Source organism: Calonectris borealis, chromosome 18 (genome assembly GCF_964195595.1).
Source record: "Calonectris borealis chromosome 18, bCalBor7.hap1.2, whole genome shotgun sequence".
Classification (NCBI taxonomy): Eukaryota; Metazoa; Chordata; class Aves; order Procellariiformes; family Procellariidae; genus Calonectris; species Calonectris borealis.
This window is the reverse complement of record NC_134329.1, coordinates 15,966,776-15,982,310: the sequence shown is the minus strand read 5'-3', so window position 1 is coordinate 15,982,310 and position 15,535 is coordinate 15,966,776. Positions and strand designations below refer to the sequence as shown.

Sequence of the window (15,535 nt, the reverse complement as noted above, 5' to 3'; positions counted from 1 at the left end):
ACAATGTCAGGAGGTTGATATAATGTGAATGCAGCATGAAAAATCAGATTATCTTTTGATTCTCTCTTTTATTAAATAAAACTGATCTTTATTGAATAAAGCTGCTTTTATTAATATCTAAAACATTGGTTGGTGTCACAGAGCCCGCCAGTCCTATGGAACTAATAAAAGAAAAGACAGAAGTAAAAAATGAGAACATTTCAGGGAAATATTAGAAACAAAATCCCATTAAGCCAGTATTGCAGCTGACAAATAAAACATGGGTCTAGCTGTAGAATTTTTTAGTTTAGTCTGAATTTATTATTTTTACTGAAAGAAAAGAAATCAGAATGGGGCTTCTCCCAGAAGTACACTGTGGCAAGAAAGACAATAAGAGCAAAAAAGTGCAACTTAGTTTCCCCTTCCCTTATATAATGTCTCAAACAACTCTAAGTTCAATACAGCTGGTACAAAGTACAAAAGCTTTGGTTTTATGGGAACAGCTTGAACCTTAAGCTAGAAAGATTTCCTTTATTTTTTGGGTTTTTAAGAAAACTTTTTGGGTTTCTGCACATAGGCAAAGCTTACAAGAAAAACTTCTACTGACCACACCTGTACTTTATGCTCATCTAAGTAGCGGTCATCTGAAATCAGATTTTCTATACATATCAATTGCACAGCTAGAGCAACAGATGCCTATGATGAGTCTGTCCACAAGTAATATCAGCACTATTACTTTGAGAAAAAGAATGTGTCCCTCATCATCACAATTAAAATCTGTCAACATGAACTGAAATTCAACCCTGAACTCCTGTCTAGTCAAGACCAAGAAGGAGGGGAAAAAAAGAATATCTATCTTAAATCAAATAAAATAATCTTAAATTTTAATCCCATATACGGCACTATTTTCCATTACCAGCATTCCAGAGTAATGAATTCCAAAGTAAGTAGTGCTTAAACACAGGTTGTTGCACTCCTCAGCTTTTCATTTCCCATGTTTCTACTTACAGAAAGTCCACAGTGCACTTCAATGTCAGTGGAAGATCTGCACATAAAGATCTTCAGAAATGGCCCACAGCCTTCTGGAAGATGGAACTAACAAGCTCAGCTGTGTAGTTCTTTGTACACCTCTACCCCCACTGAAGCCAGTGGATGCACAAGTGAGATTAAAGTGAAGGAAAGTGGCTTCCTATACAACTACAATTCATAAAGATATAATCCACTGAAATAATCAGTGAAGTATTTCAGCAATGTGGACAGAATGACATATTCTGATACTAGATATCAGCATAGAATCAGTAAAATTGCATAGAGAAGGCCAAAGATAGAGTTTGTCCATTACAAGACCAAAACATCAACAGTATAAAATTCAATGGAAATCAAGAGGATTCAAAGAATACTGTAACATGGCTAATTCCAAAGGAAACAGAGGCAATTTAAATCCAAATATCCAGATACTTCTCTCCTATAATGTAACCAAAACTAAATGTTTGGGAGTTTGGTTTCTGGAAGATTTCTCTCACATACACTTTCCTATAATAGGAGATTGGCATCACTGCAAATGTACTATCCACCTCTCTAGCCTATGGGGAACACTCTTAGGGGTGTATAAAGTAATCCTTCCTAATACAGTTGCCAAGCCTCCACATTTATAAAAACGGAGAGAAAAAGAAAATAGAAACAGCAGCTATGTGGCTTGAGATCTCATTAGAAAGCAACTTGAGGGAAGATTTCAGCCCAGGATGACAGAGAAGAACACAGAATGCTCAGCAGAACGCAGGCAAAAAAAGTCACTAAAATATTCACTTGTTTTGTTACTGTCAACTTAGACCTGAAATTTGAAATTAATTAAATCAGTTCTTTTATCTGACAACAAACATTCATAATGTAAAAGGCTTCTCAATCTTAAGTCTCACAATATACATCCTAAAATTATTTAGCGTCTTACAGGAGATGCTCATTTCACTATAGACTTAAGCCAAGCATGGAACCTGGTGTTCAAGTAAAGTATTAAAGTTTTTATTCTACTCCAATGAAGCTAATGAGAGGTTTTCCCCTTAAACAAGGGAACAAAATGCCCACATTATTTTGCCTGTTGTATTAGTCTGTATTTTCATTAATGTCAACTGGGCTTTAGTTATTTTTTAATTGAAGATTTCTGAAGAATTTTTTTTCATAGTTGATACCAAATAGCAAAATGCCCAACTGACTGAGGGTAAGCATTGGCTCCCTAGGACTGACTCAAGAAAACTCCTAGTTTAAGACAAAGCTGTGAAATGCAACTGCCCCCATAACTACATAGTTACATAGCCTTATAATCTCTGTCCTTTGTGTGTGTGTATATATATATACGTACAGACACACATAGACAATATATTAAAATACATGGATTATATAATCACTGACAAATTGTTCTGATAAGAACCTGAAGCTTATTATTGAAAACAACATTTCATTTCTCAGGCTGGAGCTGTTTTCTGCATTTACAAGATAAAAGCAAAGCAAAACCACAATAGTATTCTCAAGTCTTCAACATTATTACCTGAAAGATTTGGAAACTGTGCAGTAAAAAGGTGCGTTGCCATGGTTCTGAGTAATCAGCAACAGACTTATACACAATAGACAGCTGATTGCCATTGCATGTTAAAGATTTTTTTCTCTCTTTAGGAAAACTTTGTCATCATGTCATAAATGAAAGAGTTTTTCTATTAACAACAGAAAGGCATCAAAGAAACATGCCCTGTAGTAGTAATCAAGTTGATTTTTTTTTTTTGGTGTTCATCTTCTTATGAGGCGGAGGGGAATCAACCATTTACATTGTCAAATTTATACTGTAAATCTCTGGAATACTCTGGTCTTTTCAGAGCACAGTAAGGCATAGTAGTACAGATGGAGTCTGTAAGCAAGTATGGAAATAGACAATTACATTAAAGATAGATATCTGTATTACTAAACAGCAAAGAGTCCCAGCAATCACGCAGTAGTATATTGGATATCTGAAGTGCAAAATAAATAGCACAGACAATACCAGTAATTCTAATGGGACCTTGTGTATCTGGTTTCAAGACATATCAGATTTAATGAGACTTCACGATCACAATACAAAGAAAAATCTCTCTCATCATTTTTTTCCACCCAAGAGACCTCCTTTCCAAATCCAATTTTCTGCATATGTTTATCTTTCAAAGGAGATGTAAGTAACATTTAAGAATAAAGTCATATATGAATGTTATAATTGCTGAGCTGGCAATAAAACAAACACTGTACTCTGTAGGACTGAAATGCCACTTATACTCCAATCTTGGAATAAGCTGCAATCTCAGTCAAACACTGTGTTAATGCAGTGTTAAGGCTGCAAACTGAAACACACCAAAAATAGGAGAGGAAAAAGTTAATATTCTTACTGCATTGTTAGCCTATCCAAAGTACTGATATTGCTTATAATAAAATACATAATTTACATCCTAGCTGGGAAATCAAAAGCTACTGGTGTGCAATGTGAATGAAGAAATCTTTTGAAAAGACTCAGGCTTCCAATCCCTGCTGCTAATGCATTTCCAATTGCAACTTTAAAACTCTACTTATGTAGGCACTGCATTTAGGTAACATTTGAGAATACTTATAATTTTGTTCCTTTCTGCCTTAACCTTTAGGGAAGTTTTAAGGAAAAAAGGAGGAGAAGTGAATTTGATATAGGGAACCACCACAGAAATACATAGCTGTGTATTTTGCCTCCTGTCAGTAAGTTCAGTTCTGGATACAAAGTAATTGGTAAAAATAACTCACTTAAAAAAGAAACGTGCTGATATCTGGAAGTGTAAAGAGCTGTTACGAATAACTAATACCTTTTTTAAATACTGATGTTTATAAGAAGAACACTTTATCAGTATGTTTGCAAAATCATAGATTAAATGCATGTGCTGTTATTCCTCTCTGAAGGCTAACCACGTGTGAACTTTAATTTTGTTTTCCGGCCAAAATATAGCTCTTGATGCACAATGTCTTCTCAATAGAAATGTGTATTTCTTCTAATTTATATTCCACAGGAATGCTCAGAATCAGCTAAAGTAAGTACTGCAAAAATTCATTCACCTTTTGGCTGAGGCCATCAATGAAAACTTTAAGTTCAAAGGAGGCTTTAAACACACACAAAAATGTGTGCATTGTCTATATGCTGGTTTTCTGATTCTTGCTGTAAACAAACTCAAGAGCAACAAGAAGATATCACTGAGTCGTCTGAAGTCATGCTGTGAGGACATTCAAACTCTATTTAGCATGCAGAATATCATACACCTGGTTCAGGCTCTCATCACAGATTTTAAAACATTTCAGCAAGTATGTATTTCTCTGGTCCAGTGAAACACTGCCAGCCTGTCTGACAATTTTTAATTTGAAAAATTACATAGAAGATAATGGTGGGGCAACAAACTCCAATAGCTTGTACCCCTGAAGATTTCAAGTTTCCAGATAACAAACCCTTCGCAACCCAAAGCTGGTTGGGTACCAGCTCAGCTCATGACCAGAATCTACTACATGATAAAAAGTATAATAGGCAGGTAACAAATGCCTCAGTAAATGGGTAGACTGTTTGTCACAATCGAGCAAGAAAAAATCCTGCCACTCAGGATTTCCCATCACGATATCTTTGGTTTTGACTAGCACATGACTCCGCCGAAGTCTTTCAGTCATGAACTGTGGTCAAGGCATTACAGAGAGAGGGGACAGAGGCTGTGTATGCAAAATAAACAAGAAACAAGATGCAGTGAAACAGACACAATAAACTGAGCCTTACCTTTGGAAAAAACTGCTGCCAGGCTCAAGAGAAGAGGTGACAACAGATGCCCCATATTGCTAATCCCAGAAGTGCACATCCTAGGGTTTGTGGAGAAGTCAGGGCTCAGTGTCACACACTTTATAGTCAAAATAAAAATCGGTCAACTGGAGAAGCTGCATTTTCAGAAAAGGTCATCTGGAGAGCGCAAAAGGCATTTCCTTCAGAGACAGGACTGACTTCTTTAGCTTTAACCCTCCCTTTTCCTCCCTCCTTTCTTCAAAACAGATGATGCTGTGAAAGAAAAACCCTCTCCTCTCAATAAATAAATAGGAAACAGTTCTGGTTAGAATCTCAGTCCCGAGCCTCAGTTGCCTGAGGCAGGCAAGCAGCCCCCTACCCCAGAACACCGCTAGCCGGCAGGGTCAGGCGCGCTGGGCAGGGGCTCTGGGGCTCCGCGCCGCGCACCCCCGCATCCGCGGGCGGAGACCCGCCTGCCCGCGGCCGGGCTGCGCTTCACAAAGCCAGTGCCCGCATGCCGGTGGAAAAGAACGTCCGCTCCCCAGGCGTCACCAAAGTTTTCCTTTAGGTGATGCTGATCAGCCCAGAAATCATCCAGACGCGGAGGCAGGGTTTTTGTCGTGGCGCTCTCGCTCCTTTTTTTTTTTGTTTGTTTTTGGTTTTTTTTTGTTTTTTAAGTTCTCAATTTCCTCATTGACTTGTTTGACTTTCTGCAAGAGAGGGAGGGGGCGAGCGCGGCTCCCTCCAGAAGGTCATTGCCACAGATGTGCTTACTGCTCTCGGGGCCGGCGGGCGCAGCGGCCGCGGCCGGCGCGGACCTGCCGCCCCAGCGGATGCTGCTCGGATTGAGACCGTAGAGGGGCGCCGGCCCCGTCCCGCCGTCCCGCCCGCCTCCTCCGGCCCCGGCCCATCCTACGCGTGCCGCGGTTGCTATTTACAGAGAGACAGCGATTTAAGCCGGGAGGTGTCGCGAAAAATAACAAAAAGAGGAGGGAAACAAATAAATAAATAAGCACACGACCCAAGCCCCGCCTCGCAGCAGGCAGCCCCAATCCCCGGGCAGCGGGGTGCAGAGCAGGGCGGAGCGGGGCGGGGCTGCCTGCCCGCGGAGGCGGTGGGCTCCGCAGCTCCCGGGGGCTGGCGCCCGGCGGTGGCTCACCCTCGGCAGGGGAGGGGAAGGGCGGCTGCGTGGGCACGGGCAGCTAGCGGCATCCCTGGCGGCGCCGGTCCTGGGGGACGCAGCTGCTCCGTGCCGGCGTGGGACAGCCAGCCTCCCCCAAACCCTGCCTACAGGGGCGATCTCCGCTGTGCCGCGCTGGAGAGGCTCCCAGGGCCCAGCGGCCACGGTGCTAAGGAGGGGGGAGCAGCAGCCGGCGGGACCGCGCAGCCGCCCGCTGCCGGCGGTGCCCCAGGCTGGCCCCGGAGGGAGGGAGGCGACCCCAAGGCAGGCAGAAGCCTCGCTTCTCCCGGCATCCAAACAAACCGCATCCCTCCGGCTGCCAGAAGCGACAAAAGCACGCCGCTTTGGCATGTGTACGCTGCTGCACGTGGTTAGGTTTTGGCTCCTTCCCTCATCCGAATTTATCATGTATTCGGCTTTCCCTAAGCCTCGTGAGCCAAACGAGGTATGGTAGAGCCAGAACAGGGAAATAATGTGAAGACTGTGCAGTAAATACTTCATATATATTGCAAGAATAGCAGAAAAAATGCCTACATGTGGTCTAAAGAGTGGTTGTTTTTCCCCAGCACTTTTGAACAATCTCAGGTTTTTCATTACAGAAGGTATCAATGTGAGGACCATTCTGCTAACCCAACCCTTTGGTCAAGCTCAGTAATGAGATTTATATTCTCCTTGGCAGATAGAATGGCAACAAAATGCAAACTTAAAACCAATCAAACACAAAGAAAACACCACAAAAAAAAAAAAGGAGCTACAAGAACTTATAGCCACTTTGTTCCTTCATGGAGTACATGTTTGGGAGCAATAAAAACATTCTTTCTATATTAACATCCACAATGCTGAAGCTTTAAAACAGGTCTATCAAAATAAACTTTGAAACTGTACGCTTTCTGTTTGCCAACACCAAGAAATACGTGATCGACCATGCAATGAGAAAAGGCTGTATTTTGTGTGATGTTGTGAATTCATTTTAGAAGCTCATATCAGTTTTTGAAGTATTGCCAATCCCAGAGAGGTTCCCCAGACCTGAAATGAAGCATACCTCTAGAACTGGCATCATGTCTGAAAACTAAGTGTACCATCTCAGAACATCCACTATCTGAAAGAAGATTAAAAAATTGTTATTGACATGATATATAGTATGTTGTGGCCAAAAACTTACAGTATTGTCCAACATAGGAGAATTATTATAAAATAATACTCTCTAAGATAAAACAATCATTATCTGGAGGAGGAAGTCAATGCCCAGCCTCATTCACTAGCCAGGTGAAATATGCCAGCATAATATATCTGTTAATCTGTATTCTGATGGATAAGGAAGAGCTTCCTATAGTCTACAAAAAGTATGAAAAGTGCAGAGAGGGAAGAGCTTTCTCTCCAGATACAGGTGTGAGGGGTTTTGTTACCAACTTTTGTTTAAGAAAAAAAAATGTGTTGGAATAAAAAAAAAACAAAACAAAACACCCAACAGATTCTCTGCTCTTTACTTTTGCAGTTGCTGACTCGATGGCCAGTACCCAGCTTTTGCTTTTTGTTATTTTGTGCAACATTTGGAAATGTTTTGTACCACCAGTTTTACTCCAGTCATTCAGGGGTAACTAGACCGAAAGATAGAATGGCAAAAGCAGTTACAGAATTGCAGAGTGAGAGGGAGTTTTAATACCAGTCATATTGTATTTGCAAGATTAGGTTCTTTCCCTTCTTTTCATATTTTGCAACATCGTTGAAACAGCAGACTTGGAAGCACTTTTTTAATTTTCCAGCAAAAATATGGAAAATAGGGAACCTGGGATCTTTTATCCGGGTCCAAAATGATGCTACTCACTGAACAGATTAATTTCCAAATTTGGTCTTCTGAAAGAAAAAAAATATTATTTTTTCCGTAATGTTTTTAAAAGTCACTCTGAAAGGTCACTAACTAATTATTAAATTTTATGCATCAATACCCTTTTCTCTCCAAAGCACTCTGCAGAGTTTTTACTTTCAGTAGGTAGTAATGGACACATAATATTTTGTCAACATCTCCTCCTCCTCTTCTACTGTCCTGTTATCCCCATGAACCAGCTTTGGGTCTCAAGCCTTCTCAAAGCCGACTCACGAATATACTGTTGCCTCCAGTCCCTTCAGAAATGAGTAAGTGTACTCATTTCCTGGGTGTGCACTGCACAGAATAATCTTCCCTTTGCTTCCGCAGATATTTTACTGAAGTGACAGCTGAAGGTTAGGCCACTTGCCAAATTTCAGTCTGCAGAGTGGGTGTCCCAATTCTTGTTTCTTCCTATGAGCACAGGTGATAACACTTCAACTGTACAAACTCTAGCCTGGCTATCTAACATTTTTGTGATTAAAACCTTTCCTAGACACTGCTCATGGAAAATCACATCAATTCATATTACTCAGTAATGAGAAAACATCTTCCTGTTTTATTCGCAGTATGTTATTTTGGCAAGTATGGCTATCTTTTCTGGGTAATTAACACAACTAACTCTGAAGGAAGAACTGGCTTTAGGAAAACACAAGACAGAATTAAGACACCTGCATCCCCATAACCTATGGCTAACTGTAAAGGTAGAAAACTGATTAATCTGCATCCAACAACTTAATGAGTGTCATGGTTTAACCCCAGCCAGCAGCTAAGCCCCACACAGCCCCTCACTCAGCCCCCCCCGGTGATAAGAGGGAGAGAATTGGAAGAGTAAAAATGAGAAAACTTGTGGGTTGAGATAAAGACAGTTTAACAGGTAAAGCAAAAGCTGTGCACGCAAGCAAAGCAAAACAAGGAATTCATTCATGGGAATATCCTTCCCATCGGCAGGCAGGTGTTCAGCCATCTCCAGGACAGCAGGGCTCCATCACGCCTAGCAGTTACTTGAGAAGACAAACGCCATCACTCCAAATGTCCCCCCCCGCTTCCTCCTTCTTCCTCCAGCTTTATATGCTGAGCATGATGTCATACGGTATGGAATATCCCTTTGGCCAGTTGGGTCAGCTGTCCTGGCTATGCTCCCTCCCAGCTTCTTGTGCACCTGACAGAGCACGGGAAGCTGAAAAGTCCTTGATTATGTAAACACTACTTAGCAACAACTAAAACATCAGTGTGTTATCAACATTATTCCCACACTACATCCAAAACACAGCACTACACCAGCTACTAGGAAGAAAATTAACTCTATCCCAGCTGAAACCAGGACAATGAGAAAATCCATTGTTACTCTGAGACTTCTTGTTTCATCTTCAATGTGATATATCAACTGATATATATAATCTGCTTTATGTAATTAAAATAGCTAATTGTTCAGTTTATTAATTCATATTTTTGTTTGGGATTTTTTGTGAGACAGTAATGTTCCCTCATTGACAGGCTAGAAGTGCAAGTCTGGGAGAAGCCCTATTGACATAGAAAAGAAGAGCACACTAGAGACAAGATTGTAGACAGGTAGACTAGCAAAAATGTTCCTCTGCCCAATATTCCACACATTTTTTATATATATATATAAAAAATATATAATATTTTATTTATTTATATATATATATGATCTGAAAGCAAACAATTCATTTCAAAAGCCAATTGCATTCTAACAATTCTCTCTCAGTGCCCACAGACCTGGAATAGCAGGGCATATTATTGAGTCCTTTTAAACTGAGCAGTTACACATTTTTCTCTAAAAATATTTTTCACTTTCATTAAACTCAGAAAAACCCTGGTGCTGCTGAAGTCAGTGCATATTTTACCATTGATTTTGAGAGGGACAGAGTTTTACTCTGATTTTTTTTCCCCCCACATTGCTTGAATTGCACAGAGGGCATTGAAATGGATTAAAATGGATTATCTGGGTTTGTTACTGCACAACATCCAAAATAAGGAGCAATTAGAATCATAGATTCAGAAGATGAAAAGGAATCAGCATGATCAGTTTGACCTCCCAGCAATTTTATACAATTTAATGTGTTGTCTTCAAAACATTTAGTAGTCATGAAGCAGCAGGTGTATTGTGACTGCCATTCATAAGGCAAAACACAAGTTGTTCTACCGTAATTTTATGTTTCTGTCACTCATTTCTTCATCACATCTATCTGCGGTCTTTTCTCTGTTTGGGTAATGCAGAGTCTTTGGGGAAGGGACTTCTTTCTGGTTGCATGTGTACACTACATCTTGGCCAGCTGAGTCACAGTCAGCAGCTGAAGTCTTTTTGTGATGCTCCCACATAAATAATATGAAAATCAGAACGAGATAATGGGAGATGCTGCAAAGACCAAAGTGAGTCACACTCTTCAATTTCATTTTAATTTCTGGATCTTACTCTCTTTTGCCATTAACCAGCACTTAGATTTTTGTTTCAGTGACAGCAGGATGAAGCATTAAATCTTTGTTAATTTGTTTAAAACTAATTCTCATCTGTTCACTCATACCACATAAGAAAGTGAAAAATAAAATTACTTTGTTTGCTTATAATGCTTCTGTTGTATGAGAAAAGCAGATTCAGTTCAAAATCTTCACCAGGCTGAAATAAAAATCCATTTGACAGCTTGTAGTTCTACTGTCAATAGTAATACCCCTTGGAGTGCCTATCTCTTTAACGATCAAACGCTAACCTTAGTGGTGAATAGTATTCCTATCAGGCTACTTTATGTTGCTGGGCTTGCTGTCAGTTCACAATAGCTGAAAAGGTAGATGATGTCAGTCAGAGTTTTCACTCTCCTTTACTTGTTTGCAATGAAAAGTCAGAAATAGCTTAGTTCCAAATGAGTTCTAAAAATGACAAAGAACCTTATCGCAACACAGCTAGGCTGTTATCAGCCAAATCAGCAGCACTCTAATAGACAAAAAGTGTATCTAAGAGGGCTTTTTTATTTGAATTAATGAAGTAATATATTAACCTGCTTCATCTGAAGGCAGGATTTTAAAAGCTGCTTTGGCTGCAAGTTACTATACGCACAGTACAATAAAGTGCAGTGATTTATACAGACCAAATCTTGTAAGATGCAGTGGCCAACTTGAATAAAAGCTCAATAAAACTAACCAGAATGTGTGCACATCAGGGAAAGAAACACTATAGGAAGAAATATATATATATAGTGAGAATATTAATAGGTACAAACAAAATTCCTTCTTCCTGGTTGGGTTGAACTCAAGCCTCCATAGCAGTGAGAAGCTATGTATTAGTACCAGTACTTGCCAAATTACAACAGGTGAAGTAATCTAAACGGCTGGAATGTGTGTAAGTGTTAACATGCAACAGTGTCCAACCTGAAATCTGATAACATTCTCAATGGTGTAATTAAGAAACTGACAGTGGTTTTTAGGAGCAGATAACATGAAATAACAGAACAGAGAATGTTACTGTGACTGTTCTGAGATGTAACTAAAGACAAGTTGACATGATGCCTTACAAGCAAAGAGAGCAAAGCCCATTTAAAATTACTCTGGGGATGATGAAAAGATTTCCCTGCAGGCACTGCCAGCTTCCCTTTTTAATATCTTTGTTTATATCAGAGGAATAGGACAGATCAAAGGTCTGTGTAGCCTGCTATGCTGTCTCCCATAGTGACCAAAAGCAGATGCATAGAGAAGAATGTAAGAATAAGGCCAGAATACATAATTCCCTTGAATGCTCTCTCAGCCTTCAATACCTGAGCCAGAGGCAGTCTCTATGTATTTAGAAATGCTCAGCAACTTTTCCTTTTATAGGTCTGCTCTTGGACTCATGTTAACTGTGGACATAACATCCTGGTTCACAAGAAAAGGATCTCCACAGCCTAACTACCCCTCATATGCAGAACCATTACCCAGCCCTCACCACCCACTCTGCACCCAAGAACTTGTGACCTTTACTATATGCTAGTGTTTTGTTTTGAGAAGGAATAAGACTCACCTATCATCCCGGAAAAACCTACGGTGTTTTCAATATGAACTAGAAATAAAATCTTTGCTTTATAAAATGTCCTTATCTTTATACAGACTGAATAAAAAAAACTTCAATCAGAACATGCCTGGCATGTGGTGTATTTTCCATTTTCCCTGCCGAATTCCATCCCAAGACTTTTTTCCATATTTAATTAATAAGCTACTACAGATAGTGATTTATTATCTACAGAGATTTTTTTATTCATCATTTAGACCTTCAATTTTAATGGAAAAAAATACTGAAAATACAGCAATTTTATTAAACAGGATTAAAAAATTGCAACTTTTATGCTTAATCTACTGACATTTTTTAGTATAAGGGTCATTAAATACACTAATTATATTTTTGTAGCACAATGCTGTGAGTAGGGGCCAGATCTTTAGTGATTAGAAATTTTTTTTGAGAACCAGTTCATGTTCTGTGCCCAACATCTCTTAGAATCAAGGAGCCCAGTCCTGCAAAGACTCTCAGGTACAGCATTTATTAGTGCCACATACTGATTACTGTGAGTTAGATTTAAAAGGTATGTAGTTTCCCAAGACCCAGTGAAATATGGGGATAATAATTTATAGGCTGACTGTAGGTTAGTATGAAACACAAAGAAACACAATACAGCCCAAGAATTTGGAAGGCATGAGAAACCCAAATACACAAAGAATAGCAGCTCTGAATAGTTTGTGATCTTTCATAAATATATCTTTGTAAACACATATGGTGTCTACTTGTGTGTATACATTAGACCTTAAAACAGTTGCCTGTTTGGCAGTGCAAATATTACTAAACTTCATAGCAAAATAGGCTTGTTGCTATGACAAAAATCAACCATGTTTTTCACCAGATGCTTGTTAATGATGGAGTGCTAGTGACCCCTAGTGCTATATTTATTCTGTGAGGCTTGATACAACACATAATACTCATTACAGGAGACACAACACATTTTCTCCTCTAAAATTAAACAAGAATTGGCATCTAGTGAAATAAATGACAGAGAGAAGTATGAAGATGAGGAAACAGTAAAACAAAGACATTAGAACAAAAAGCAGAACTTCCAGTTTGTAAAGTTTTCTATTTACAGGTATCAAAGAATAGAAGAATAGAGTTAGTACAGTCCCTTGAAGCATGCTGACTGACCATATTGCTTAATATGGTTTCAAAAAGAATGGGATTTCTTCAATTAACTAAGCAAATGCTGTTTTGAAGAACACAGAAAATATTTTTGTTTCCCTTCCTGGACCTGTATTGGCTATTGAAAAACTCTTGTTCCCCAAAATATTGGCAATGCTTTTCTGAAATATTTTTGTCTGCATACTGAATTCTACATATTTTAGATCCCACTGTATATTAAGGGTTGATCTATAAAGTGTAAGTCTTTAATATATTTTTAATGAAGGATAAACGATTGTTATGTATGATGGGTTCTTCTGTCTGCTTATAGGTAATACCCAACATTGAAGTGCTTATTACAATTTTTAGTATTATATCCATGGTGTGATGCTATTAAAGTTTAATAATTTATTGGCTCTTTATAAACTATTTATGAATGTAAGATTAAAATAAGTGTTGCAAAATAAGTAGTTATATAGACCCAAATTCAAACCTACTGTATAAGAAAGTATACCTTTCAACACCGAATCTATTCTTGCTAATTTCATTCTTTCAGTAAGATAAGAGATAGGAATAACAAACACATCAAGAGGAAAAATCTTTGTAATACAGAAACTTGTAAGATTTAAAAGTAATTTCCATAAAGACATTTAAAATTAAACAGTTCCTCTTTTCCCCTTCTGTGGGGTTTTTTTTGTTTGTTTGTTTGGCAGAGTGGAGGCTGTTTAAGATATATAGTACAGACTTACATACCTCTTCCTGCTCTAGCCTCACTTAGATTAGAAATATCAAACATAACCAGGGCAAGCGGGTTTTGCAGAAAGTCTTAAATTTATAATGGCACTTGCATTTAAGTTTAAGATACCATTGTGGTTAATCTTTAGCAAAGGTATACCCTCTTCAAAGTGTCAGTCTTCACTGAAGGCCTAAAAGCCACTTCAATCAATTGAAGTGACTGTAAACTGTTTACTGAATTACAGTTCTTGAGATATATTGAGTTTCACTAATTCTCCAGGCCTCATAGCCATTATTTTTTGTGCAGAAAATGCTTGATCAGCAATGTGGAATAAACAGGAGGTAGAAGAATTCATGACATGTATAATACACATTTACTTTTCTAGCCTTTCTTAAAAGCAGGCAGATACTGCACACAGTTCAACTACAGTCACACACTGAAGTTTTTGCCTTTTTTTCCAAAACCCTCATTCTTATCACAGATGGGAGAGCATATGGTAAGAAGCCCTTATAGTATATTGGAAACAGCTTCCACATTATAGTAGATTTCATATTGAAACTGCAGAGTCAGTAAATGGGAGGAAGCAACCGAAGATACCTAGAATATTTTAACCTTCTCACTATAAACATTGGCTGTCCTTGCAGTTGGAGCTGCTGGAGAAGGAAATAAGGGAGGGGAAAATTACACTAGCTCCATGAAGGTGTGGCAAAAAGCAACTTTGAAAAAAAGATTCTGTTAAAAAGATACAAAATTACATGCAAAATTGGAAATCTGAGGGATTAGAACCTGCAATGAATTTACAGTAGCAAAATTGAAAGAAACAGTAAAAGGAGAGAATAAGACGGTTTGGGAGGTTAACAAAAAGCTTGATTTTTTAATGGCTTGATCCTAAAGCAGGTTTATTAGGAACTACCTTATGATGCTTAAAATTCCACCTGAAGGAAGTTGCTGGCATTCATTCTGGCAACATTGCTGTTCTAATTAGCAGTCCCCAACCCCCAGAAATGGCACGAGTTTGCTGGCTGTTACATTTGTTTTGTCAATAAAAGCTGCACAGCAACTCCAAGAGCCTACTAAAACCCATATGGGGGAAGTGAAAGTTTGGTTTTGTTTTTCAGTTTCTACTGGGAAAATGGAATGTAAACTTTTAAATACATTGAACTGAGTTGATACTGCACTCTAGTGTATCATAGGAGAAACAGTCCTGCCACGGAGGCTGGCTGATAGAGAACAGGCGAAGGAAGTAGTCAAACTGTCATTTTCTTGAGGCACCAGACAACATAGATTAATGTCAAGCCAACTTAAAAAAGCACAAACCAGAACATGGATGAGTTAGCTTGACCCTCTATCCTCCAAAATAGTTTGGTTTTATTATTCCCCAGGACAAAATCACTTAGGAAAAAAGTCTTTCCCAAAGAAAATCTTTCATATATAAACAAAAAGTTTCCAGACAATCAATTAAACATCAGTCAACAGATATCTTATTGGAAACAGCTTGTTGTTCTGTAATTAGAGGCCATCCCACAGCTGCCATCCAGCTAAAATGCATTAGAAAGAAAGCATAGGAAGAACACTGACTATTCTTTCATTGGGCTGAACAATGTTAATTCTACCATATACTTGCATCTGCAAATTCCCTTCCTCCACAAAGCTTGTTTTCATTATTTGGGCTGTCACCCCGGGCTGTTATTCATGCAATTACACACACTTACACACACAGAGGCTTGAAAACTATAGCATTTCCTGTAGTGTTAACTACAAAAAAAATTTTGCTTATATTCTCATACGACTGAAAGATATCTATGACTACTTTAGCCACCAAACCTCGAGTAAGTTTT

General features: G+C 38.8%; 1 protein-coding gene across 1 annotated transcript in view; it reads right to left on the bottom strand.

Annotated features, from left to right (window-relative positions):
* The window catches only part of TMEM132D (transmembrane protein 132D), a 263,094-nt gene extending 258,244 nt beyond the window's left edge, over positions 1–4,850 (bottom strand). Inside the window, exon 1 of the mRNA XM_075168136.1 lies at positions 4,772–4,850. Coding sequence (XP_075024237.1) covers positions 4,772–4,850 — 79 coding nt within the window. The remainder of the gene's footprint in view (positions 1–4,771) is intronic.
* Between the last annotated feature and the right edge of the window lie 10,685 nt (positions 4,851–15,535).